Consider the following 27,417-nt stretch of genomic DNA (forward strand, 5'->3'; position numbering starts at 1 on the left):
AATTTTAACTGCTGTCAGCCCTTGGCAACGAGACCTGCTTTTGGTGAGCAAGTTTGCCTCTGCTCCCGGGTCCTCCCTAGCAGCTGTGGATGTATCTGTGTGGCTCGGCCATCTGTCTTCTTCAACACTGGACCTAGGCTGGACCACTTTTGTTATTCAGAAGTTCTCAATGATTTTGCGGATCACCACTGGTGCCATGGAACAGTGGAATTGAGTTCTCTCTGTGTCTGTTGCCAATGTTGTCTGTAAGCTGAGCCTCCTTATCTGTACTTGTGAAAGACCACACAACCTCTCACAGCGTCTACTAAAGTCAGCTCTGCTGTGTGACCCATGTGGTAGGCTACAGAATGCTGTAGCTGTGCAGATCTTTCAAGAAGCCAGCTGTGGGACACTGTGTCTGCCACTCCCATTTTACAGTTGGAAGTTGCAGAATCTAAAATGTTGTCTATGATCTAGACTAGAGTTGTGAAGATTGGCAGCTGTTATAGATTGTTACACTATGCACCTGTGAAGTCAGCTCAGTGTCCCTTTGTGGGATTGGATGCAAAAACATTCCATTTTTAAGCACCTAAATTAGTGAGCTGTCAGCAATGAAATTCTAATAAATTTGAGCAGTCTTAAAAATTGTTACCTTTTTTTCTCAAAATATTTCTCTCAGGTAAAGGTTGTGACAGGCAAGGATGGGCAGACTGGGACTCCCGTTGCTATAGCAACCCAGCTTCCGCCAAATGTTTCTGCTGCTTTTTCATCCCAGCAGCAACCGTTTCAGGTACTTTTTGATGGTTCTAAATTGTAGTTTCATCCCAAACGTTTCTTTCATCCAGATATTTTAACCTTCAATTTACTATTTGCTCTTTGGCATTTTTTTTTTCCAGAGCCCATTCCTTATTTTGAACAGTAAAAGTCTTTCTGCATATACAGTTCTAAGATTGAGTTGCATGAGTGAATGACAACAGACTTCACTGCATTGTCTCTGTGACCTGCAATGTGGTGGTAGCTTGTAGTGTGCATGTCCTCAAACATCCACGTCCTGTTACTGTATGCTTAGGGCTCCTTGTGTGCTGTGTTTAATGTTCGTTATTTCTTGTGTCTTTTACCTGTATTTTGAAAACAGTGCAAAACAGAACAAGGGAAAAGACATAGCAGGTATTTTTCCTTAGCTGGAGAAAACACTGGTGTGTGAATCGCCTTTCTACCTCAGGACTGATATTTCTTAGTGAGGCAGACCAGAGTGCATCCATGAAGCTGGGATTCCCACACACTGGAGCTTTGGAGAGAGTTTGTACTGGCTTCTGCAAGTAGTTTTGTCCTTGGTGATATTTTTGTTTTTGTTTATGCTTCTAATTTTAATATAATTTCAAACACAAAAGTTGCTGTAGTCACACATGTAGTCACACAGGAAGCCCCTGTGCCTTTTCTGATTGGTTGCAGTTGGTTTTTGCCCATTTGCATTTCATTCTCATGATATGCGGTGCCATGTGGTATTGTGCTTATCCCTAGTGCTTCCACTAGTACATGAAGGCAGGAAGTGCCACAGGAAGCTGGTGCTCCTGTGCGACTGACCGGCAGGTGAGGCTCAGCCTGCACCGCTCTCCCAGCCCTGTGACGTGGTCCAGGGTGTCCGTGTTCCTCACGCCCCACACCTCTCTGGCTTTCTGTCATCCAGGCTGCTTTCCAGTCTTTTGTGATGCTGTGTTATATGGGATTGTCTGACATGCTCTAACGTCATGTTCAAGTCATGTTGTTTTTAGAGGAATGCCACAGAGATGACAGTCTGTCTCAATGTATCATGTCACCAGACCCGTGGTATTGCCTCGTCCCTGGGGATGTGAACTTGAGCCATCTGAGGTGGTGCCTTCTGTAAGTCAGGGTATGAATTATGTAAATGCCCTCAAGTTTATAATCTTTTATCCACTATTTCAAACATCTATTGATGAATCGCTCTGACTCAGCTACTTCTTTAAAGGCGTACAGTGGATTCCCTCCCTGTCTCTCTCCTTTCCTTTCTTCTCCTTCTCCTTCTTCTTTTCTTTTCAGTAGAGTTTTACTCTACCCCAGGCTGACTTGGAACTTACTCTGTAGCTCAAGCCGACCTCAAATTTACAGTGGCTCTCCTACCTCTCCCCTGGTGGGATTATAGGTGCCAATCACTAAGACAGAGGCGTAAGTGACCTAGGCTGGTCTCAACTCACTGTGTCGCCCAAGAAGACCCTGAGCCCCTCCCCTTCCCCCCTTCCCCCCATACTAGCTCCCACATTCCTTCTGTAGTTATCAGCTACTTGAGTTGTTATCATTCGTTTCTATGTAGGCACCCATTTTAGTCAGTGAGTTACATGATACTTAAGTACTTTGGTGTTGTTTACTTAACATTCACTTTTCTTCGGTCTATAGTTGTGTGAATGCTGACAGACCAAACCAAAGGGTCGTGTGCTTCCCAATGCAGCGTAGCACAAAAGGTGTTTTATTTTGTCCACTAAGCGGTCCCCCACACGCTCTGGTCTGACCTTCCTGCCCTCTGCCGAGTGCTCTCCACCTTGTAAGTTCGTGACTTCTCCAGGGTGGGGTGCCGTGGAAAATCATGGAACACCTTTCTGGTTAGCTTATTGTCTCTTCTGGTTGCTGAGGACTTTCTGCACCTTGGTACTTGGGGTTGTAACTCGTCATTACAGGTTCCTATATTCCAACAGAGGCTAAACCTGGTAAGGGAAGCAGATTTGTTTACATTTTTGCCAAACTGGGAAAGAACCTAATTTTTCTCCATAATGTCTGTGGTGATCTTCATAAGTTATTGAAACAAAGGCCACAAAGTTTGTAGAGTGAGATGACTTAACCCATTCTTTCCGAGAAGGAAGGCAGTTCACCAGGTTGCCTTCCCTGTTTCCCTTCTTTGGCAGGCATCCTCCATTCTCAGCATGGACAATCTGGGTGTGTGTGTGTGTGTGTGTGTGTGTGTGTGTGTGTGTGTGTGTGTAGGTAGGTTAGAGAACCGCTTTTGAGACACTTTCCATTTTTGGCTGTATAGCCCTGGCTAGCCTATAACTTGTTATGTAGACCAGGCTAGCCTGGAATTCACAGAGATCTGCCTGCTGCTACATCTGTTGTGAGTCACTGACTGCTCCTGGTGCACCTCCCAGGTCAGCATAGGAGTGCTGGGATTACAGCTGGGCACCTCGACATCTGGCTCGTGTGGGCTATAGGGAGGCTTGCACAGGAAGGGCCTTAGCCATAGAGCCATGTCCTCAGCCCTGCTGATGGTATTTTAAATGATATGTAGTCACTTTCTCCATTTTCCTTAACAATGTATTATGAAAAATTTCAAATATACAGAAACTTGGAATGGGTTATTTAATATTTCATACCCATATAAATGATATTATTATTTAAAGTCCCATGCACAGTCCTCTGCCCCTGCTTCTAAACTGCTAGCATTACATGGATTTTCTAGACAGGGTCTCTCTGTGTAGTCTTGGATGTCCTGGAGCTTTGTAGACCAGGCTGGCCTCAAACTCACATCTATCTTCCTGCCTCAGCCTCCTGAGTGCTGGGATTCCAGGCATGCACCACCATGCCGGGCTGTGGCTTGCTCCTTTATGTTACCTTTTACCCCGTCAGTCTGAGATCTGCAGCCCTTCAGCTGGTGCGCAGGTCTCCATAGGGAAGTGCGCTTTGGGTGTAGCATCTGTGTGTAAGAAGAGGGTCAGCTTATGGCGCTTGGCATAGTTTACATCTTGTTTAGCCAAGAATATTGATGGGTATATCTGAATATCCCCGCCTTCTCGCTCTCACACATGTTGTCCGACAGCTGCCCGAAGAAGCATTCTAAAAAGAATGCTGCAGCTGTTTGTGCTAATCAGACTACAGATGCAGAGTTCTCTGTGGCCAGCTGTTTCCTGGGGCTGCTGCAGCTGCAGAGTTTGATTCCCCTTTATATGTGTAATGGAAAGTTTATAGGCAGGAAGGGGGATCTTAACCTGTTTCACTGTACATACTTGTTACAATAAATTGTATCTGTTTGGCCTAGGAAGCCAATAATTGACACAAAGAGACTGAAAGCTGCAAGCACTAAGGCTGGGCAGAATTTAAACTGCTACTAACCAAACAATAAGCTAAAATAAACTACTAATCCCCCCTCTTTTTTTTTTTTTTTTTAAGATTTCTTTGTTATTATGTATACAATGCTCTGCCTGCATGTACAACTACAGACCAGAAGAGGGCATCAGATCTCACTATAGATGGTTGTGAGCCACCATGTGGTTGCTGGGAATTGAACTCAGGACCTTTGAAAGAGCAGTCAGTGCTCTTCCCCTCTGAGCCATCTCTCCAGCTCTACTCTAATCCTCATAACCTACATATATCCAAGCTTCTTTACCACCCTCCTCAACTGTCAGCCATCAACTCTTAACTGCCAACCCCTTCAGGCTCCTCCCACCTTCCATGGAAGCCCCACCCCCTTTTAAAAAAACCAAAATCTGGCTCTTTTTTAAAAAAACAAGATTTTTTTGTTTTGCTTTGTTTTGTTTTTTGGGTTTTTCATGACAGGGTTTCTCTGTGTAGCCTTGGCTGTCCTGGACTCACTTTGTAGACCAGGCTGGCCTTGAACTCACAGTGATCTGCCTGCCTTTGCTTCCCGAGTGCTGGGTTTAAGGCGTGTTCCACCACACCCAGCTAAACAAGATTTTCATTTTGTGTACTTAAGTGTTTTTCTTGCATGTATGTATGTCTACCACATTTGTTCTGGTGCCTGTGGTGACCAGAAGAGAATGTGGGATTCCCTGGAACTGGAGTTACAGTAGCTTTTTATCCACTGTGTAGTGTTGGGAATCAAACTCTAGTCTTCTACCAGAGGAGAAAATGCTTTTAACCACCAAGTCATCTCTCCAGCCCCACTTTGGACGTACCTTTGGAAAAGAAGGCTCAGGTGGTGGTGGTGCACGCCTTTAATCCCAGCCCTTGAGGAGGCAGAGGCAGGTGAATCTCTGTGAGTTCGAGGCCAGCCTTGTTGACACAGTGAGTTCCAGGACGGCCAAGGCTACACAGAGAAACCCTATCTTAGTGAAAAGAAAATGAAAAAATTAAGGAGAAATGTGGCTTCAGGAGCTGCAGTTTCCTGATAATGTAAGTCTTTCTCCAGGAGGAGGTGAGTCCATCTTGTGTAGGCAGCGGTCATTTCGAGTTGGAGCTCTGTAGGCCACATGTCCGCCTTCCTTCACTGTTCTTCCTCGTGGTGTGGTGTCTAGACTCTTTGAGAGATACCTTACATTTATTTGTTGTGCATATGTGTCTAAGCACCTCACAGCTGCCTGTCTGGAGTACAGTACACATTCTAGGAAGTTGGTTCCCTACTTATCTCATGTAGGCATGGGGGATCTCGTGTGTAGAGCTCAAGTTATCAGGCCAGTGGCAAGCAGCTGATCTCCTGGACCATCTTACTGCGCCCTGGCTAACTTTGTTTTTTTGTTTTTTTCCGAGACAGGGTCTCTCTGTGTAGCCCTGGCTGTCCTGGACTCGCTTTGTAGACCAGGCTGGCCTCGAACTCACAGCAATCCGCCTGCCTCTGCCTCCCGAGTGCTAGGATTACAGGCGTGCGCCACCATGCCTGGCTAATTTTTTTATTTTTTTTTATTTTTGACAAGGTTTCTTCTTGAAGTCCAGGCTGATCTTATAGTTGTGTTGGCCCACTGTTCCTGGTTACTGTGTTGGAGCTGCACGTTTGCTCTCCTTTGAGGCATGTGGTCGTAACCTCTCAGTCTCTTATTTTGGCCTCTGTATATGCCCTGGGTGTCTGTCTGCTTGTGGTTAATGGTCAGCCAGACTCCTAAAATCTTGTAGTTAGTGCTGGGCAGGGGGGACAGGCCTCCTTTTGTCCAGCAGTGTCTGCTCTCCCTGTCATCCTTCCACAGAGCTTGGGGACCGCCCTCATGCCACACGCCAGCTTTGGGAAACTTGCTCCTTTCTGGAGCTTCCTGTATCACCTGCTACTCCTTGATTGTTCTCATGCTTCCCCTAGGATGTAGATGTTTGTAGTTCCCTCCAGTTCAGAGTCCTTGGCCACTCCTGGGTGCAGGCCACTTATCTTTTCACTAAAGAGTAATAACTGTCTTGGATATACAAGTGATACCCATTTGTTTCAGAGTATTTGGAAAACTGAGAAAAGTGCGCATACATGAATGAAAAGTATTCTATGATCTCATTCACAGAGAGCCACTGCTCACCTGGTTTCATTTTTCAGGTCATTCCTTTTTGTCTACCTCTCTGAGTTAGGGTTTCCACAGTGAAACGCTCTGACGAGAAAGCAAGATGGGGAGGGAGGGGTTTATTTGGCTTCTACTTCCACATTGGAGTGCAACACTGAAGGAAGCCAGGAGAGGAGCTCAAATAGGGCAGGGACTTGGAGGCAGAGACCATGAAGGGGTACTGCTTACTGTCTTGTTCTCCCGTCTTTTTCTTTTTTTAAAGATTTATGTATTTTATGTATATGAGAGCTCTATCTTCATGTACATCCGTAGGCCAGAAGAGGGAGTCTAATCCCATTGTAGATGGTCGTGAGTCACCATGTGGTTCCTGGGAATTGAACTCAGGACCTCTGGAAGAGCAGCCAGTGCTCTTAATATCTGAGCCATCTCTCTAGTTCCCTTTTTTTGGTTTTTCGAGACAGGGTTTTTCTGTGTAGCCTTGGCTATCCTGGACTCCCTTTGTAGACCAGGCTGGCCTCGAACTCAGATTTGCCTGCCTCTGCCTCCCAAGTGCTGGGATTAAAGGCGTGGGCCACTGTGTCCAGCTTGCTCCTCATGTCTTGCCCAGTTTGCTTTCTTATAGACTCACAATGGGCTGGGCCCCTCCCCCATCGATCACTAATTAAGAAAATGTCTGTAGGTTTGCCTACAGCCTGATCTTATGGAGACATTTTCTCAATTCCCTCCTCTCAGATGACTGTAGCTTGTGTCAAGTGGACAGAAGACCAGCCAGCACACTTCTGTCTCCTGCTCTCTCCTTCCTTCCTCCTTTGCTAAATGTGAACAGCCTCTGTGCTTACTATGCTACCTGGTAGTGGTGAGCTCACACCTCAGGCCACTTAGTGCAGTAACTGTGTGCATAGTGCAGTCTTTTGATTAACTTTGGTGTCTAAGGTGCCCCACTGAGGAGACTGGAAGACCCAAGCCCTTTAGAGAGCCGTGCCACAGCCTGTAGCTGCTGAGCAGCAGTGCTGTTAGAGACCTGCTGAGACAGCAGGGCAGCACTCACACGGAGAAGGGTAGTCTAAGTCTCTGCTGCCCAGTGAACTGCTCTTTGTAAAGGGGCATGTCAGTGGTAGGGTTTCAGGTGATTATGCTTTCATGTTTTTTTCTAAAAGATTTATTTATTATGTATAGAGTATTCTGCCTGCATGTACACCTGCATACCAGGAAAGGCCACCATATCTCATCATAGATGGTTGTGAGCCACCATGTGGTTGCTGGGAATTGAACTCAGGACCTCTGGAAGAGCAGACAGTGCTCTTAAACTCTGAGCCATCTCTCTAACACCTCTTTAATGGTTTTTGACTATTAGATTTTTTTTTTTTTGATGGGGGTCCCACTATGTATCCCTGGCTGGTCTCCCACTCAGAGATCTTTCTGCTTCTGCTTCCTGAGTGCTGGGCCTCCCTATGTAGCCTTGGCTGGCCTGGAACCATGTAGAGCAGGCTAGCCTCCACTCACAAAGGTCCACCCACCTCTGTCTCCTGAGTGCTGGCATTAAAGACTTGTACCACCAAGCCTGGCTGCTTTCTTTAGGGCAGTTTTTGGTTTATAGCCGAACAGAAGTAACGTATAAGGATTGTCCCAGTCCCCCTTTCCCTGTGGTTCGCAGGTCACATGTGTAGCCCTGCTCCCACAGACCCAGGCACAGGCGTTATTGCTGAATTGCTCCTGCATGGGCTTTATTGTCATCCAGAGTTTGCAGCAGGCTCTGGGACGCCCTTGTTCCTGGGCTTTTCTGTAGGCTTAGACTGCCATGGTGATCACATGACATACCTGCCCATCCTCCCACCCACTTCTTGTCTCACTGGCCATCTTCTGTCCTCAGAACTCTGACTTTCCAGAGTGTCAGATACGGGTAGCTGAACCCACGTCGTTTGTACAGGTTGGGTTCTTGTACTTTGTTTAAGCCTTATTTAACATACATATTTCATTTGCATATATACACACACACATATATATATGCGTGTATACACATACATACATTATATATGTGTGTGGGGGGTGGTAACCAAAAAAAATCATGTTTGAAGATTCAGGATAGCTTGTTATTAATTAGAGTCTTCCTGTTGTTCCCCAGTAGGAAGGCACTTGCACTTCTCCTTTTGTTACTGAATTTTTGTTGTGAAATTGGGCCGAGTATAGCCTTAGGTCAGTCAAGCCAGCCTGAGAACTGGAAGTCAGGCCTCCCTTTTGTATTCATGTAGTATGGAAAGCTAGCTTTTGAAGGTTGGTTTTAAATTGGGGATGATTTGAAATTCCATTTAAAGCCAGAATAATGAGTCTTTACAAGCTCTTTTTTTCTCTTCAGAGGTAAGTTAGAATCTTACAGTATTTCTGATACATAAATGTACATTACATGTGTTGTGTTTAAAGGCATTGGGTAGGTAGGTAGCAGCCTCCTTACTAGAAGGAGTGATCAGTGTTTGGGGTAGATATGGTAGTTGTAGTGTGTGTTGTTATTCTGCTGTCGGTTATAACAGTAAGAATCTCATTGCTTTTAATTTTTTTCCAGCACCAAGCTCTGACTGGGAGCCTAGTGGTGGGGGCTGGCAGTGCCACAGAAGCCGACCCCTTTAAGAGGCAACAGGTGATGCCACCCACAGGTATGCCCAGCACGGCCAACAGTGAAGTGGCAGTTTAGTTGCCACATGTTTCTCAAGAACTTAATTTCTACTTTCTAAGTTAAATTTTCTTTTGGGTTATTATCAACGGAAATATTTGCTTAAGTCTTTATCTGTATTTAAGTTAGGAATTTATCAGTTGATTCTGTACATTGTATCTGATGCCCCAGGGACAGCAGTATGCTGTGACTCACTGTTAGCATAGCCTAGCCACATTTGGAAGCTATTATTTATTTTCTTGTTTGTTTATTGTTTATTTATTGTTTTTTTGAGACAGGGTCTCTCTGTGTAGCCCTGACTGTCCTGGAACTTGCTCTGTAAACCAGACTGGTCTCAAACTCACAGAGATTCGCCTGCCTCTGCTTCCTGAGCGCTGGGATTAAAGGCGTGCACCGCCGCCACCACCACCACCTTTTTAAGCTGCCAGCCCTCTCCCCCCATAATGTGATGACATCTTTTTTTTTCCTTTTTTTTTTTTAATATGAGAGGCTCAAGTAGTTCAGAAGGTGACACATAGCTGCTTCTGACTTCATGTCTGCTGCTTCTGCAGCCGCTGCAGAGACCACTGTCGGTGCTCTATTCTCACAGACGTTCTGCGCACCCCACATTTCCTTACCTAGGAGTTATTTTGAAAAAAAAAAAATTTCAGATTTCAACATGTTGACACGGAGTTACTTAAAAAAAACAAACCCAGAACATAATGGGTCATTTTCCCAGTCAGTGCCCCTGAGTCTTCTGGTGTGGCACCACTCTGCTCTGTGGGAGTGAGTCGTTATTGTGGCTACCGTCATCACTATCACTATTGGTATTGTTGTTATAATTATTATTATGTACATATTATCTTATGAGACCTGGCTGGCCTGTCACTCTAAATGTGGCTTAGGCTAGCCTTGAACTGGAGGGAACCTCCTGCCTCTAGGTCCCCAGTGCTGGGTTTCTAGGTCTGTCCGACTACACATGGCTTTCATCAGTCTATGCTGGTCTTCCCTGGTTTATCACCACACTTTTTTCTGCAAGAAAGGACAGAGACTCAGCATTTAGTCTGAAATGTTGACTGGACATTATCTGGTAGTAGGTCTGAAGGGCCAGCCTGCCAGGTCCCTCCCACAGGATTGAGATGTAGTGCTGCTGCCAGGCTGCCCGCCAGCAGGCATGGCCAGTTCCATCACTGTCAGCAGTTTCTGGTTCTCTCAGATTCTGTCCATTTTCCGTATTTTAATAATTACGGTAATCTTTAGTGGTCTGATGTACGGTTAAGTCATACCTCCTGTTCTGATGTGGGCGTCTGATGCTGCGTAAGTCGGCACAGGAGCTGTCATTGCTCATTAACCGTCTGTGACTCTCTGCTTGCCTAGCTGTTGATGGTTTCTGCCCACTGTCCTGGGCACTGAAACTTGTCATGCTATTCGTGAGTGCTTAGAGAATGAGTAAGTGAGCCTCTGCCAGTCACGTGTTGTAACGCCTCTCAGTTGTTGCTTGTCCTTTGGCCTTTGTTTGATGCTTTTCTTTGTACTTGCAAAAATTTAGTGAAACTATGTTACCCTTATCCCTTATATCATAGAAGGGCTTACCTTTAAAAAGAGTATAAAAACACTTACATATGTTTTTTCCCCACTACTTCTGTGATTTTTATTTTTACTTGAAACAACACCTTTCTTGAACATTATTCTAGAGCAGTCTAAGAGACCTCGTCTTGAAGTGGGTCATCCAGGGGTGGTTTTCCAGCATCCAGGGGTGAATGCAGGAGTCCCTCTGCAGCAGTTAATGCCGACAGTTCAAGGTAAGACCCAGCAGTAGAGCAGCGCTCTTAGCTCGGCATGAGAGGGTGCCCAAAACCTGGAGCCCAGCCACTGGGGCTGCAGTCAGGGGAGCGCACTGGAGGTGGAATTTCCCACATGGGAGCATGCCTCTGCGCCCCAGTCCGTTCCGCACTGAGGAAGCCCCCAGAGACAGGTCCTTGCCAATCCAGTGGGAGCCACACATCTCCGCATTGTGCTTTTTGGTTATTTTATTTCTGTGTTCCTAATTGCTACTGCTGTCAGATGACTGTGCTTATTCGATGCTTGTTTTGCGTAGTGCTAACTTGCAGTAGTTGGGTGCGTTCTTCCCTTCCTTATGCGCTCACCCTGACCTTAGATGTGCTCCAGGACACTCCCATCTTGAATGCAATAGTTCTCATGTGAGAGTCAGAATGTCCAGTGTGTGTCCTTGGAACTCACTTTGTAGAAACTGTTATGCATTGAGGTCTGTGCTTTGGGCTCTTTCTTCTTATTTTGCAGGAGGGATGCCCCCAACTCCTCAGGCCACACAGCTCACTGGACAGAAGCAGAGCCAGCAGCAGTACGACCCTTCTACAGGGCCTCCTGTGCAGAACGCTGCCAGCTTGCATACGCCACCACCGCAACTCCCTGCGAGGCTGCCCCCGGCCAGTGTCCCAGCCACAGCCCTCCCTTCCACCTTACAGTTTTCGCAGCAGTCACAGATGGTGGAGGCACCAACCCAGCTCCAAATCCCAATGAAGACTCAACAGCTGAATGCCCCTATCCCTGCCCCTTTGCCCAGCCAGCTCCCTGTTCCTTCACAGCCTGCCCAGCCGGCCCTCCACGTTCCGATGCCCGGGAAGGCACAGATGCAGACCTCTCAGCTTTCCTCCCAGACCCAGGTACTCTGTGGACGTTGGCTGTTTTACTAGTGAGGTGCAGAAGAAGAGAGGAAACAGTCTGCAGAGGTGGCTGCTGTCTGGTACTGGGTAGGGCGGTCAGCCTGCGCCCACACAGCCCTGGGAGCAGCTCTCTGTCTGCGTGCACCCGCCCAGCCCCGGGAGCAGCTCTCTGTCTGCGTGCACCCGCCCAGCCCCGGGAGCAGCTCTGTGCCTCTTAGCACAGTTGGTTCTTAAAGCAGTTGCAAATTAGTTCTATTTGGCTTTGTAATAGTACTCATTAAAGTAATAGAAAACCGTTCTTACTGTTGCTGTTAGTAGAGGGAGCCTCGACCTGTTGAGCCACATACAAAGGGCGTTGTATTCGTCTCCCCATTTGGTCTTCTGGGAACCCTTAGACGGTGACCAAATTTTCCCAGTCTTGAAAGCGTGGGTCTGACCCAAAGAGAATGGATGAGGTAACAGTCAGGTGTTGATTCGAGGTGTTCAGGGTGAAGCAGCTCCGCACCGTTAGCTCGGCTTCCTGCTTTGCTGCTGCCTTTCCTTTTCCCAGTTGTGGGAATCCTCCAGTGTGCACAGCACTGTGCCTGCTGTGGTGTGTGGGGTGCCCTTCCTCCGCACTGATTCTACACCTGTGAGCGCTGACCGCAGTTCCTGGAGGCCAGTGAGACTGAGCAGTGTGGGTGCATCAGCTGTAGATGGTGTCAGTGCTCGGCCCCTTTGCCCTCACCTCCCTCATGTTAGTAGGGGCTTTAAGTTCTAATTAGGATATATAGCAAAGACAGAACAGATGGGAGCAGAAAGGGCAGAACAGTCCCTACTGACTGCCATGTGCTGTGGGAAGGAGTTTATTTGGCATTAGTTTCTCTGTCTAGCAGTTCTGTGACCTGGAATCTGTTATTTCCATTTTATGAGAAGTTGAAGCTAATGGACACGTCATTAGCTAAGTGGCTGGGCTGTGAGTGACCCTCTTGGACCATTCTAGAGCTCTGAGGCCGGCAGGCATGGTGGTCTCCTGCACACTTGGTTAGAGAAGCAGGCTGGCTACCTCCAGGGCCACTAAACTCTGTTCCCAAGGCTGGCTTGTGCGTGCTCTCTCTCCTCTCTCTCCTCTCTCTCCTCTCTCTCTCCTCTCCCGTCTCTGCCCCCTCCTCGTTCTCGCTCCTGCTACCCCCCAAATGGGATTCTCTGTGTAGGCCTGGCCGTCTGGACTCACAGAGACCCTCCTGAGCGCCAGGGTTGAAGGTGTCCATCACTACTCCAGCTCCCCATGAGGGTCATGAGTGGGATCTTCTTTCTCTTGGAGTCACAGTCCTGACTTAGAGCAGCACTGTGCTTTTTTTAACCTTTGTTTTCTGTCCTTGTTGTTGAAAGGATCCGATATGATAAATGGATTTAAAGAAACTGTACAGGGTGGTGGCGCACACCTTTAATCCCAGCACTTGGGAGGCAGAGGCAGGTGGATCTCTGTCAGTTCGAGGCCAGCCTGGTCTACAAAGCGAGTAAAGAACTGTACAGGGATGGAGAGGTGCTCAGTGGTTGAGAGCACACACTTCTCTTGCAGAGGACCGGGTTTAGTTTGCAGCATCCACATTGGGTGGTTCACAGCCACCTAGAAGACCAGTCCTACGGTTCCAACATCTTCTGACCTGCAAAGCCACCTCTACCCATGTGTGCACCCAGAGCCACACAGAAACACATACAAGTAATTTAAAATAAAGTCTTAAAAAAGAAAACATTAATCTATAGAAACCCTTACTTACTTGGGCCTCATTACACAGGGCTCTAATCCCAATTACGTGAGAGGAGGTTGAGGCAGGAGGATTGCGAGTTCAAGGCTATCTTGGCCAACTTAGACCCCATCACGAAAAGTAAAAAAAGGAAGCTGAGTGGACTGTTTGTCCAGCATGTGTGCGGCCCTAGGGTCAATCCCCAGTATTGTAGGAGGGTGGAAAGAGCCTTAATTTCTTTTCTTTCTTTCTTTTTAAAATATTTTTGTTTGTTCGTGTTTTGTTTTTCGAGACAGGGCCTCTCTTTGTTGCCTTGGCTGTCCTGGACTCACTTTGTAGACCAGGCTGGCCTCGAACTCAAATTGATCCACCTGCCTCTGCCTCCCAAGTGCTTCGATTAAAGGCGTGCGCCACCACCGCCCAGCTTTTTTTTTTTCTTCCAAGAATTACATCTCTAGAACACTCAGTGGAGAGAAGACACCACCTTTTTGTCTTTATTTTATTTAATCTATTTTTGTTTTTTTGGGACAGGGTCTCTCTCTGTGTTGCCTTGGCTGTCCTGGACTCACTTTGTAGACCAGACTGGCCTCGAACTCACAGACATTCACCAGCCTCTGCCTCCCGAGTGCTGGGATTAAAGGCATGTGCCACCATGCCTGGCTGACCCTTAATTTCTTATGAGTTGGGGTAGGATTAACCATGGGAGAAAGGGCCATGGGAGAAAGTTTCTGGCTTTGCAGGCCATTCTGTTTCTACAGGTCCCTCAGCTATGTTCCTGAAAACAGCACAAACAACTGTGCTGAATAGAGTGTGAGTGAATAGAGGTGGCTACACTTGCACCAATCTTTCTTTCTGTCTGTATGTACCTACCTCGACTTGCGAGCCCCTGGAGGTAGACACGTGCCATGGAGGCTGCTGTTAACACTTGAGGCTGTGTCTGCTGAGTCTTCCTTGCCCCAGTGCTCTTGCCTAGCCTTCCTGCCAGTCTGTTCCGGCTTTTGCCTCTCCTGGGGTTGAGGCCCTTTTTTGTGAATGTGGCTTCTGGATAATACAGAGATGTATTCTACCTCCCTAGCCTTCCTGCCACAAGAGACATACATGGATGTTAAAAAGATGCCAGATGCCAAGCTGGGTCATGGCAGCGTCAGCCTTTAATTCTGGCACTAAAAAGGCTGAGGCAGGAGGATGGCCAGCTGAGGCTACGGTATTCACTCTTGTCTCTAAAAAAAGATACATAAAGATAATAAGCTGACATTTGAGTGATGTTGTTTACATAAAAATATAATAAAAATTAAAATCTAGTTTAGCGTTGTTTCTACAAAACAAAAACAGCCCTGTGGGTTTTTTGTTTTGCTTTAAGTTTAGGGATGGAGGGACTCTGGCTTGCAGCTTGAAGATGCAGCCAATTATAGTGGGGAAGGCATGGCTACAGGGTGTGAGCCGCCTGCTCACCTGGTGTGGACAGTCAGTGAGCAGAGGGGCGAGTGCAGAGCCCAGGCCGGTGCCTTGTTGTCTAGCACCCTTTCCTTGTGGCCTCACGATCTAGGCCACTGCCTTTCCTTCCTTATATGCCATTAAATACAGATTTTAGTTCTGCACAATTGAAAAAGTAAAATTTGCCAATTCAGACCCAAAAGCATTACAAGAAAACATCTTCCAAAAACGTAAGGAAAAAACTGCACGTGATGGTATATACCTGTGAGCTCATCCCTCCGGTAGGCTGACAGAGGAAGAGAGAGTCCAAGGCCTATAGTCAAGGTTTTCTTTTGTTTTAAGGTAAAAAAGTATTATTATTAATATCATTAATTAATTAATTAATTAATTTATTTATTTTGGTTTTCAAGACAGGGTTTCTCTGTGTAGCCTTGGCTGTCCTGGAACTCTCTTTGTAGACCAGGCTGGCCTCAAACTTAGAGATCTACCTGCCTTTGCCTCCTAAAGTCCTAAACACTAGGATTATAGGCTTTGCAACACCACGCCTCAGAGGTCGAGAGATGGCTCAAAGGTTAAGAGCACTGACTGCTCTTCCAAAGGTCCTGAGTTCAACTCCCAGCAACCACACGGTGGCTTACAGGCATTTATAGTGAGATCTGATGCCTTCTTCTGGCATGCAGGCATACATGCAGGCAGAACATTATTGTATAATGAATTAATAAATTTTTTTTTAAAAGTGTAGTGTATAATGGAGCTTTTGTTAGTTTCTGTGTAAAATGACAATTTAATCTTTGGACAACATCTATCTTGTGGTTTGTGTTGGGATTAATTTTGTGTGCATGTGTTGCCTTGGCAAGGAAGGCACTGACTGCTGGCCTGTGCTGGCTAAGTTCTCTGGCATTTGGGCATTCTGATCCTGTAGAAGCCTTGTCTTGACCTGATTCACTTGTCTTCTGCCCACTAGACAGTGGCATCGACCAGGCCCCCCCTTGACTCTGCCCAGCCCGGCCAGCGGACTCTGCCCACGTCCTCCTCTTCCTCATCGCTTGTGCCTGTGAGTGGCTCAGGCCCTGGACCCTCGCCTGCTCGTTCTTCACCAGTGAACAGACCCTCTTCTGCTACCAACAAGGCTCTGTCTCCCATCACTGCCCGGTCTCCAGGGGTGGCTCCCCCCAAGCCACAGAGTCCTGCTCAGAATGCAGCCTCGTCCCAGGATGGGTCTCAGGATAAGCTGACAGAACAAATAACACTGGTAAGTATACTTAAGCAAATACGGAGCACACTGATTGGTTTTGGGGATCTCCTTGCTTCCTAGGCTAGCCTCCAGCTCCTGGGTTTGGGACATCTTGCTCCTGCGTTGGCTTAGAGAGTAGCTGAACAAAGTAAAGTGGTGTGCCACGATGTAACACAGCTGGAACTGGGGTGTCCTGTGGTTGGTGACATACATTTCGTTATTTTAAGGCTGTGATGGTTTAAAGCTGAACACTTGGTTTGTGATCGTTAGAAACCAGGCCTGGGACCAGATGCTGCTGCGCTTTCTGCTAGAGTAGACTCATGTGCAGCTTTGCCGTGTGGCGAAACTGACCTTGGGAGGCTGATTTCCTTCCATTCATGGCTGATGGTGAAGTCAGGCGGGAGTGACAGCGTGGAGCCCTCATCCTCAAGAGGCAGCCAGTGCCCTGCACTTATTACTTAGTTCTTGGTGGATGACTTTTGTTCAGCTTCCTCAGGGGATTTAAAAGAAGCGTACATTATATTAGATTAACATAAACTCAGTGCTTCTTGTCTGGCTTGGTTTTAGCTCTGTGGGCAATCTTGACTGATTCTTCTACTTTTTGGTTTGTTTTGAAATGAATTCCTAGCATGGTACACCCCGTGTGTCCTTGTACACCCTTTGATTCTTTTTTTTTCTTCTTTTGTTTGTTTTTGCTTTTCGATACAGGGTTTCTCTATGTAGCTTTGACTGTCCTGGACTCACTTATGTAGACCATGCTGACCTTGAACTCACAGCAACCCACCTACCTCTGCCTCTCAAGTGCTGGGGTTAAAGGTGTGCACCACCAACGCCCGGCTGGTTCTTTTGGTTAAAAACAATGGTCCTTTTGGTTTCATTCTGACTTTTTTTTTTTCCTTTTTTTCTTTTTTAGTGGTGCTTGGAATGCTAGCTGGTTGCTTTACTGCTAAGTTAGACCTGAGCCATTTTGTCTTGCTCTTTTTTTTTCTTTTTTTCTTTTCTTTTTTTTTTTTTTTGGTTTTTCCAGACAGGGTTTCTCTGTGTAACAGCGATGGCTGTCCTGGAACTTGATCTGTAGTCCAGGCTGACCTTGAACTCATGGAGACTCGCCTGCCTCTCGCTCCCAAGTGCTGGGATTAAAGGCGTGCGCCACCACACCGGGCTTTGTCTTGCTCTTTAGAGACAGCAGGTGTATGGGAGAATCTGGCTCTTTCTGTTGTGTTCCTCTAGACCCATTTGACTGTGTGCAGCTCACCTTACACTGTGGCTTCTCTGAGTCTGTCTTTTAGTTCCTGAGCCTTTTACACAGTACACTTTAGCAGAGTACATTTAATTACATACTGACCCTTGCCATCCATATCCTTGTTCCTTACAGGAAAACCAGATCCATCAACGAATAGCAGATTTAAGGAAGGAAGGCTTGTGGTCCCTAAGGCGGCTGCCAAAGCTTCAAGAGGCCCCACGCCCGAAATCTCATTGGGATTATTTGCTGGAAGAGATGCAGTGGATGGCCACAGACTTTGCCCAGGAGCGGAGGTGGAAGCTGGCTGCTGCTAAGAAGGTAGGTTTGAAACATGGGTAGTCATTCATGCTGTGTCTGTTGAAGTAGTTAGGATTTCAATTGCTGTAAGTGGTGATGGATCGCTGAGGACTTTTGAGTCCTAATGTGTGGAGAAAGCACTTTCCTTCTGTTGTGTGGGTGGAAACTGAGACAGAGTCCTTAGTGCCAGAGTTGACACAGCCTCCTGCTGCAGACCTGGTGTAGACACTGGGTTCCTCCTCCTCCTCCCAGTTTGCTTGCCAGTTTGGATTAGGATGCTCTCAGGGCACCCAGAGCTGGTCAGGCGTAGGACGGTAGGTGCTGTGTTCATCTCCTCCCCTCACTCCTGCTTGACTGTGTGGCAGCCATCTCTGGTTCATTTTTACTTTTCCCACTGCAGACACAGTCCTTCCGAGACTCGAGGGCTGGCCCTGTCCCTGACAGAAGTGAAAATAGGAGGACAGGTTTCAGGCACTGTCTGGCCTCTGCATGGGACTTAGCTGTCTTTTCCTTACATAGGCAACTACACCTGCTGTCACACGTCATGGACTGTTGTTTTCACACCCAGGCCTTGAGTATTCTCTTTCCTTCCTTGTACTCAGGATTGGGGTAGATCCTTTGTCCTTGGCCTACGCACTTCCATCTTTTTTTTTTTTTTTTAAGATTTATTTATTTTATGTATATGAGTGCTCTATCTGTGTGCACACCTATACGCCAGAAGAGGGCATCAGATCACATTAGAGATGGTTGTGAGCCATGCTGAGAATTGAACTCAAGACCTCCAGAAGGGCAGGCAGCTCTGTTAACCACTGAGCCGTCTCTCCAGCCCCATAATTCCATCTTTGAACTCGCCTCTTTCCTCACTTGGTTTAGGAAGGAAAAACCTGAGACAAAAAGTCTCAGACTAGATCCATGGACATTTCAAAAAAAGCCTAAAAGCCTCTTAAATATTTGTTACAAAGGAAAATGGTCCTGGGCATATGGATACAAATCTAGATAGGATAGACACGTAGCTAGTGAGATGGACATGTGGGCACTGGGATAGACACATGGACTAACATGGACACAGTGGAGACTGGGCAGGCAAGAGCTGGCTAGTCGGGTAAAGTAGGCTGAAGAGCAGCACAGAATCCGTAGGCCTTAGTGTGGAAGCAGCTCTGCACAGTAAGCAGAGTACATCTGCTCTTCTGTCTCACTGGGACAGGGACAGACAGATGACATCTCCAAGGAAGCCTTGAGAGGGTCCATGAGAAACTAGTGCATGGTGCATGGTTGAGAGCTTTTGTATCTCATATGAGGTAGACAGTGGCTGCCGGTGTGTTGCCGTGGACCGTCTCAGTCGAGTATAGGTCCTTGGGGTCGGGAGTTCTCGAAGTGTTGGTGGACAAAGACAGGCGAGTGACAAACAGAGACAAATCAGGCGTAGTGTGTACATCTGAGTGTATTTTGCAGACTAGCAAGCCAGGTTTTTACACATTTTTGAAATGGGGCGGGTGTGTGTGTTTTTTTTGCGGTTACATTTTTTTTCATACAATTCAAAATACAGGATGCAGAGTAGTAATGTTGTCCTCACTCTTGAACAGTCATTCATAAGTCATTAGACAGGTATCTGTGCATGCGCCCTCTTTACCAAAGGCCGGCCAGTGTTCTCTCATTACGCCAAACATCTGTGAGTCAGGACAGTTTTTTTTTCTTAGCTCTTCCACCACTATCTGGAGCTTTCTTAAACATTTTATTTCTAAGTCATGATACAAACTATTCACTGGTGACTAACTCTTAGCCATGTTTTTATTAACAAGTGGAACGGAACTTAGTGGTAAACTTGCCTAAATGTCCCTTGGCTGCAGTTTCAAGTTAAGGGTCTCCTAGCAACACAGTTACGTCTGAAAAGTTCTTGGTAAGAAAGTAAGAACAAAGGCAGAAAGATAAAACAGTCAGAATGTTCCAAAACAATGAGAAAAAAGAAAAGCTATAAGTAGTTACTCCTGGCAGGAACCTCAGACCCGGTCCAGGAGGCTCTCCCCTGAGTAGGGTCGCAGCCTCGGGGTCTGCAGTAACGTCTGTCACACAGATTCCACTGGAGAGGTCGTGACAGTGTGTGCTCTGTTTTGAGTGAGTTCTTAACCTTGAATTGTTCCTCCCTACTTTCTGGAGAGTTTGAATACAGACTGGTAGCCTCGAAATAGAATCTTGTGGTCTGGGCGTGGCGGCCCATGCCTTTCATCCTAGCACTCGGGAGGCAGAGGCAGGTGGATCACTGTGAGTTCAAGGCCAGCCTGGTCTACAAAGTGAGTCCAGGACAGCCAAGGCTACACAGAGAAATCCTGGCTCAAAAAACCAAACCAAACCAAGCAAAACCAGAAGATAATAGAATCTTGGTCTGGAAAAAAGGTTCAGTGGTTAAGAGCATTTTCAACGGGGCTGGAGAGATGGCTCAGAGGTTAAGGGCACTTGACTGCTCTTCCAAAGGTCCTGAGTTCAATTCCCAGCAACCACATGGTAGCTCACAACTATCTATGATGAGATCTGGTACCCTCTTCAGGGATGCATGAAAACAGAGCACTCATATACATAAAATAAATAAATCTTTTTAAAAAATCTTTAAAGTCATGAGCCAGATATGGTGGGTCGTGACCTTAATCCCTGCTCTTGGGAGGCAAAGGCAGGTAGAATTTTGCGTTCATAGCCAGTCTGGTCTACATTGAGTTCCAGGTCAGCCAGAAGTATATAGGGAGACCTTGTCCCCTAAAAATAAGTAAATGTAAAATCTTCAGGCTAAGATATAATTCGCTTAGAGTGTTTGCCTAGCAGGCCTGAAGCCCTGGGCTTGATCTCTAGGACCCACAGGACAGGTGGGGTGCACACTTGTAGGCTGTGCTTACACACGCGGGAGTGGGAGGTAAGAGGACAAGAAGCTGAAGATCGTCTTTAGCTCATAGCACATTTGAGGCCAATTTGGGCTACATGAGACCCTGTCAACCACAGTAAAAAGATATATACATACACATGTACATCTTCACACTAGAAAAGGAAACCTTAAAAATGTCAGTGTTGCCAGGCCTGGTGGTGCATGACTTTAATCCCAGCACTCAGGAGGCAGAGGCGGGCGTATCTCTGTGAGTTCGAGGCCAGCCTGGTCTACAGAGTGAGTCCAGGACGGCCAGATCTACACAGACAAACCCTGTTTTGGGGAAACAAAACAAACAACAACAACAACAAACAAAAAAACCCCAAAAAACTCAAAAGTGAGCTTTGCGGCAGATGAGGTAGCTCATGTATTAAGTACCGGCACTAGTGTAGTGCTCTCCTACTCACATGCCCGGCCTGCACACATGCTTGCTACAGCCAAAGAAGTAAGTTTAAAATAAGCATATAAACATCTTTATATTTAGGGGAAATATGACTTATCTCAACCCAACAATGTCTGTGCGCAGGAACTCAAGACATTTGGCTGCGTTCATGCAGTCAAACAGTCAGTGACCTTTAGACATGTTAATTCGTGTTTGTTGAATGGGAAGATATTAGTCATGTAAAACAGGAAGAGGATTGTAGTACCGTATAGTGTTTCATATCTGGCGAAAGTAAATATAAATAGTAAGATAACGTTCTAATAAAGTCAGGCCAAAAAAAATTTGATAGTATTTATTTGCTTGTAGCCATGTTTTTAATCTCATATACCTGAGAACCTAGGAGGAATATACATGACTTTAATACTACATGGCTTTACATGGTTTCTCTCTGTGGATCAGGCTGTGATCCTCCCACCCTCCTGCCTTATATGTGACTTTAGGCTGAGAAGTGCCCCCCACCCCCACCTGGCTTCACGGCTGTCCTGGCACACACTCTGTAGACCAGGCTGGCCTCCAACTCAGAGAGCGCGGCCTGCCTCTGCCTCCCAAGTGCTGGGATTAAAGTTGTGCACTACCACTCCCTGATAACAACAAATTCTTGAACTTTTCTTTGCCAGCTTGTCAGAACTGTAGCCCGGCATCATGAGGAAAAGAAACTTCGTGAGGAAAAAGGGAAGAAGGAAGAGCAGAGCAGATTGAGACGAATTGCTGCCACCACTGCCAGAGAAATTGAATATTTTTGGTCAAATATCGAACAGGTAAATGCTAGAATTCAGTGGGAACTAAATAAAAATTTGACTGTGTCCGAGTGTGAAGCCATGTGCTGGATACAGAGCCTCAGCAGCTGCAGCAGCACTCACGCTTGGGCAGCAGGAGACCATGTGCAAGGCTTAGGATGACCCATTCTGAGCTCTTTGTTTACATCTGTGCCTGTGGGAAGCACAGCTGAGGCCAGAGTGTGGGGAAGCTTGTCCGGTGGTTCGTGGTGTGCTGTGGCCATTGAAGGCAAAGCCTTTTCCCGGACACCTGTTCCCATCACCTACCTACTCTTTCTTGCTTTTAAGAACTTTCACAGCCCTGTAACAGCCCTGACTGTCCTGGACTCACTTTGTAGACCAGGCTGGCCTTGAACTCACAGCGATCCACCTGCCTCTGCCTCCTGAGTGCTGGGATTAAAGGTGTGCACCACCACACCTGGCCTCAGCTTATATCCTTAATGACTTGTTCTTTTATTCTTTTTTGCTATTTAGGTTGTGGAAATAAAACTACAAGTAGAATTGGAAGAGAAAAGAAAAAAAGCCTTAAATTTACAAAAAGTTTCCAGAAGAGGTATGTATGTTATGAAACCTTCTTTGTATTATATTTATTTATTTAGTGTGGGAATGGGGCCAAACAAATGTGCGCACATGACACACGTGGAGGTGGGAGGACAACTTCCTGGGGAAAGTTCTCTCCTTCTACCAAACTCAGGCTTGGTGGTAAGGGCCTTCACCTTCTGACTGCTGCTAGCCCAGCTATGGTGATTTAAATATTGTCAAAGGCTGATTGATGTGCGTGTGGACGATGTGTGTGGTGAGTGTGTTCTACCATGCGCCTGCGCACTGGGTTCTTCTTCTGTCATGTGTATGATGTGTGTGGTGAGTGTGTGATACCATGCGCCTGCGCACTGGGTTCTTCTTCTGTCATGTGTATGATGTGTGTGGTGAGTGTGTTCTACCATGCGCCTGCGCACTGGGTTCTTCTTCTGTCATGTGTATGATATGTGTGGTGAGTGTGTTCTGCCATGCGCCTGCGCACTGGGTTCTTCTTCTGTCATGTGTATGATGTGTGTGGTGAGTATGTTCTGCCATGCGCCTGCGCACTGGGTTCTTCTTCTGTCATGTGTATGATGTGTGTGGTGAGTGTGTTCTGCCATGCGCCTGCGCACTGGGTTCTTCTTCTGTCATGTGTATGATGTGTGTGGTGAGTGTGTGATACCATGTACCTGCGCACTGGGTTCTTCTTCTGTCATATGGGTTCCGGGGATTGGGGTTAGATTATCAGGCGTGGTGGCAAGTGCTTTTGCCCATTGAGCCATTTTGCCGGGCTTTTAAAGACAGTCTTAATGAATCTCAGGAATACAGGACCTGACTAGCATTTGTGAGGTCTTGCATTTGCCTTCTGGGACACATACACACAGGCTTTGAATTTTTCATATTTTATTTTGTGCAGCTTCCTGGTTTTGGCTAGAGAGCTCATTGGTCAGAGAGACCATGTGCATGCATTTGTTCTGCTTAATTGCGCGGACGTGTGCGTGTGTACACACACAACACACACACACACACACACACACACACACACACACACACACCCCACCGAGAAGGGGGTGGATAGATCACATTCTTTGGCCCGTTGTTGGACCAAAACTCAATATATATGTAAGATTGGCCTCTAGTACCTAAGTGCTGGAATTAAAAGGTGTGCACCACCAGGCCCAACAACAGTCTAGCTTTTTATTTCAGCTCTTTGGTCATGTGTCATTAACCCAAAGTTGGTCAGCTCTGAGTGCTTTCAGAATTCAGGTCCTGTTTCTGGATAGTAAACAAACCAGTTGACTTATCTCTCAGGCATGGGCCCTTTGGGGATTCGGCTGGTGCAGTGCTTTTGCCCCAACACAAGTGGCACTCACTGCCTTCTCTAGTTTTTAGAGTGTTCCTGGAGCCCTCATGCCTCTCTTACAGTTGGGGCGGGAGCAGGCTGAGAAGCTAAAGTTGTAGAACTGTAAAATGAGAGCTACACGGAGTGGCACAAATCTGAATCCCAACACTTAGCAGTTAAGAGACAGTGATTCGTGAATTTGAAGCCAGCCTGAACTCAGTCAGCGAGACCCTGACTCAGAAAACAAACAGCAAGCGTATAAAAAGAACCATAAGATGCAAACAGCTGTCCTAGGTTACTGAGAGGAATGAGGCTGGGCATATTCTACAGGGGGAGGAAGTGGGACTTCTTGAGTGTTGACAGCTGCAGGACTCAGCTTGCATAAGCAGACAACATTCTCTGCGTTTTAAAGCGTTATCTTGCTACAGCTTTGGTGAAAATACTGTATTTCTTGTTTCTTTAGGGAAAGAGTCCAGACTAAAAACATGTGATGCATCACCAGAGCACTCTGTGGTGAGTACATGGTTGTTGCTTCTGACACAGAGTGTCTTGTTACATTACCTGGAGAAGTCAGCATGCTGTGAAATCAGTCTGCTTTGAAAATACAGTGGCTCTGGGTGGTGGGAGGCAGAGGTAGGCAGATAGCTGGGAGAATTCAAAGCCATCCTGGTCTACATAGTGAGCCCAGGACAGCCAGGGCAATACAGAGAAACCTTGAAAAACAAAACTAACAAATCAAAAAAATAAAAAGAAGTCACAGTGGCACTTGCTAGCTGTGTGGATCTGCACGTTTGAGAGGACGCAGTTGAGTAGTAGCTGAGGGTCTACATCCCACTCTTGCCTGTGCTGTGTGTGCGCCATGGTGGCCCAGCAGATGCCTTGATGGTTCTCCACTGGGCACCTGCCTTGCCATCATCCCATTCTGTGTTGTTAAATCTCACATTTCTGATTTTTACTCTGTTTCAGGATCTAGGACTATCAGGAAGGAAAAGAAAAGCTAGCACATCTTTGACTGATGATGAAGGTTTGTCCCCAAGCCCTTGCTGCTTTTTTAGTGCCTGTAGATAACGAGCAGAGTGTGCGCCTGTGCTGTCCCGACACACAGCTACACTGCCTTTGTCCGAGGACAAGCGTGCTATATTGCTTGGGAAGCTTGACCTTTGTATTATCCAGGAATATTTGGAGAGCCTGAGGGCTGCACAGAGGTGACTCAGCGCCAGGTCTGTTCATGTCCTCGAGACCCCGTTGGACGTTAGGGTAGACGATCTGCTCACTGCCCACCATAGTTACCACGCTGGGCTCTTGGGGAGGATCCCCTGTCGTGTTTAAATGCTGGCCAGATGTAACTCCAATGTGAGGGACTTGAGATGACCCTGTGTCCATGATGTGTGACCTGTTTGCAAACAGATGTGTCCTGGCTCCTGGTTGTAGGAACAGAGAACAAAGCAGGAATAGGATATTAGAGGAGACACATGACGGAGTGAGATGTAGAGGTCCTAGGTGAGCGGCGCTGTGATGTCATCGGCTCGGCCGGCAGTGTGTGACCTTCAGACTTGAGAGCTTGAGGTTTTGGTGTGGGCTGATTCTTGTTTGGGACAGCTTGGCCAGTGATTAGTGTGGTGACTGTCAGTATAAACAAAGAGGGAACGGTGGCTCACAGGAGCTTGGAGTCTGGGTTGCATTGCTCTGCACTGACACAGCAACTCGGTGTTCCTCAAAGAGCCCTTGTTTCTCCTGTTTGCTCCTCTGTCTTAGTGCTTGGTCTCTTGTTTTAGCTATTCCCTCTCTGGCTGTTGGCGCTGAAGCTGGCAGAAGGTACAGGTGTCCTCTGGGAAGGATGTAGGCTGAGTTCTTGCCCTCCCCTCCTTGGCTACCCATTGATGTTGGGAGGCCCAGGTATGTTTATCAGGGCAGCCAGCTGTGGATGGGATGGCTTGAGAAAGGCTTGGAGGAGCAGATGGGTTTTGGTGGCATCTAGCCTTGAATAGTGACTTTAGATGACTTTCTTTGTAGACTGTGGGTGTGACTGGCTGATTTGGGGCCATCTCCTTGTTAGGGTAGTGGGTTAGTTTAGAGAAATTAGACTCAGTAGGAATTTTTTTGCCGTATAGGCATATGATGTTATTACCTTAAGCTGTGTTTCTTTGAGACAGCCTTACATAGCCCCAGACTGTCCTCTGGTTGTGATGCTGTCACTCTGACAGCCGCACCCATTTACCGTTCTTTCTCCTACGCCATCTGCTCCCTTTAGTGCAGGAAAAAATGGTAGAATGAAATTTCAAGACAGGTCTGGCTTGTCTGGTAAGGTTGTACCAGGCTGTTTATGTTTAAGACTAGATGGTGAGCGCTAGAAGTTTTGTAGTGAAGAACTGAGGAGTTTGGGGTTGTGGTAGAGATAGTGGGCAGTGTGTGCGTGTGCGTGCGTGTGTGCGGGTGCGCACGCACACCTGTCAGAATGGGAAGGCCATGGGTGAGGAGAAGCCGGCTGAAGAACTGCTGGGGTGGGGTGGCCCTCTTAACCCTGAGATAGCCTAGTGAGGAGGAGGTGTGCTGGGGATGCTGAAGAGCTCTTTGCAAGAGCCCTGACTCCTGTGATAGGAGAGGGGCAGGGCTCAGGGCTAAGGCTGAAGTGTGTTAGTTGGGATGAGTTAATGGCCCTTGAATCGCTGGAGTGCTAAGGGGAGGACACACCTTTGGTCTGGGTTGTGGCCCTTCTCTGGTAGGCAGTGGTGGGTCCCGAGGAAGCGTGCGTCCTGTGAAGTCTGTGCCTAGTTTTCTGCAGTGGGCTCTGTAGTGGGCGGGAAGCTCATCAGCATTCTGAGTAAGAGAGGCAGGTCTACTGCATACAGAAAGAAACAGGCTGAAGTAAAAGGGAAAACATTCCCCCTTTGTTGCTTGCTTAGCAATGGTTTTCCAGAATCAACCTGAAAAATTGAAGTATTTAATTGATTCAGTTCCTTTAATAGCTGTGTAACAGTTTTGGAGCCTAATAGTGTTTAGTAATGTTGAGAAGCTCAAGGGAAGCTTCGCACGGCTCTGACCTGATGATAACCATTTTAGTGGAAGATGAAGAAGAGACCATCGAAGAGGAAGAAGCACTTGAAGGGCCTGTGGACCACCACACAGAGCTTTCTAATCTGGCTAAAGAAGGTAGGCTGTTGCTCTCTTACCGAAAACACTTTATTACACATTAAACACACACACACAGGAGTGCTTGAAAACAATGTCACATACAAATGACAGCACTACTTGGGGCACTGTGCTGCCAAGTTCAAGCTTCATTAGACTCTTTGTGGTTCACTTCCTTGAACTCTGCTTTCCCACATCTGTGAGTCTCCCTACCTCGTGGAGACGAAGCCCAGCCCCTTGACAAGTGCTGCTGTTCTGTGGTGCTTGCACACGAGCGGCTCTGCGTATGTTCAGGTGCACAGCATGGTCGGTCAGCAGGATCATGTAGCTCACGCAGTTAGCTGTGCCAAGCTGCATGCTGTGCTGGGAGCAGTCTCAGAGCCGGTGGTGAAGAGGAAGGGGTCTCTGACACTGAGCTGCATTTCTCATGTTTGTCTGTGGCTCATTTGGTTGTTAGGTTTTTTGTTTTTGATTTTGTTTGCGAAACAGGGTCTCTCTGTGTAGCCTTGGCTGTCCTGGACTCACTTTGTAGACCAGGCTGGCCTCGAACTCTCAGCGATCTGCCTGCCTCCGCCTCCCGAGTGCTGGGATTAAAGGCGTGCACCACCACCACCCGGCTTTGTTTTTGTTTTTGTGTTTTTAATTTTTATTAATTTATGTACAAGTGTTTTGTGTCCATATATAGTCCCTGCCAGAAGAAGCATCAGATCCCATTATAGACTCTTGTGACCACCATGTGGTTGCTGGGAATTGAACTCAGGACCTCTAAAAGAGCAGACAGTGCTCTTAACCGCTGAGCCATCTCTCCAGCCCTGATGATGGTTTTTTAAAACATCCCTGACCT

The 27,417-nt window shown here is 47.0% G+C and overlaps 1 protein-coding gene across 15 annotated transcripts in view; it reads left to right on the forward strand.

Moving 5' to 3' along the window:
• The window catches only part of EP400 (E1A binding protein p400), a 95,902-nt gene that overhangs the window by 13,825 nt on the left and 54,660 nt on the right, over positions 1–27,417 (forward strand). For 9 of the 15 annotated variants that reach the window (XM_084764305.1, XM_084764306.1, XM_084764296.1 and 6 more), the window contains 11 exons: positions 659–769; positions 8,752–8,842; positions 10,533–10,640; positions 11,140–11,522; positions 15,648–15,935; positions 17,293–17,478; positions 21,425–21,565; positions 22,058–22,136; positions 23,908–23,957; positions 24,411–24,468; positions 26,505–26,594. In XM_084764305.1, the coding sequence (XP_084620431.1) occupies positions 659–769; positions 8,752–8,842; positions 10,533–10,640; positions 11,140–11,522; positions 15,648–15,935; positions 17,293–17,478; positions 21,425–21,565; positions 22,058–22,136; positions 23,908–23,957; positions 24,411–24,468; positions 26,505–26,594 (1,585 nt within the window). The remainder of the gene's footprint in view (positions 1–658; positions 770–8,751; positions 8,843–10,532; positions 10,641–11,139; positions 11,523–15,647; positions 15,936–17,292; positions 17,479–21,424; positions 21,566–22,057; positions 22,137–23,907; positions 23,958–24,410; positions 24,469–26,504; positions 26,595–27,417) is intronic. The other 6 variants (XM_084764309.1, XM_084764301.1, XM_084764299.1 and 3 more) reach the window with 3 other exon arrangements.

The sequence above is a fragment of the Acomys minous genome, assembly GCF_964271855.1.
Source record: "Acomys minous genome assembly, chromosome: 16".
Lineage (NCBI taxonomy): Eukaryota > Metazoa > Chordata > Mammalia > Rodentia > Muridae > Acomys > Acomys minous.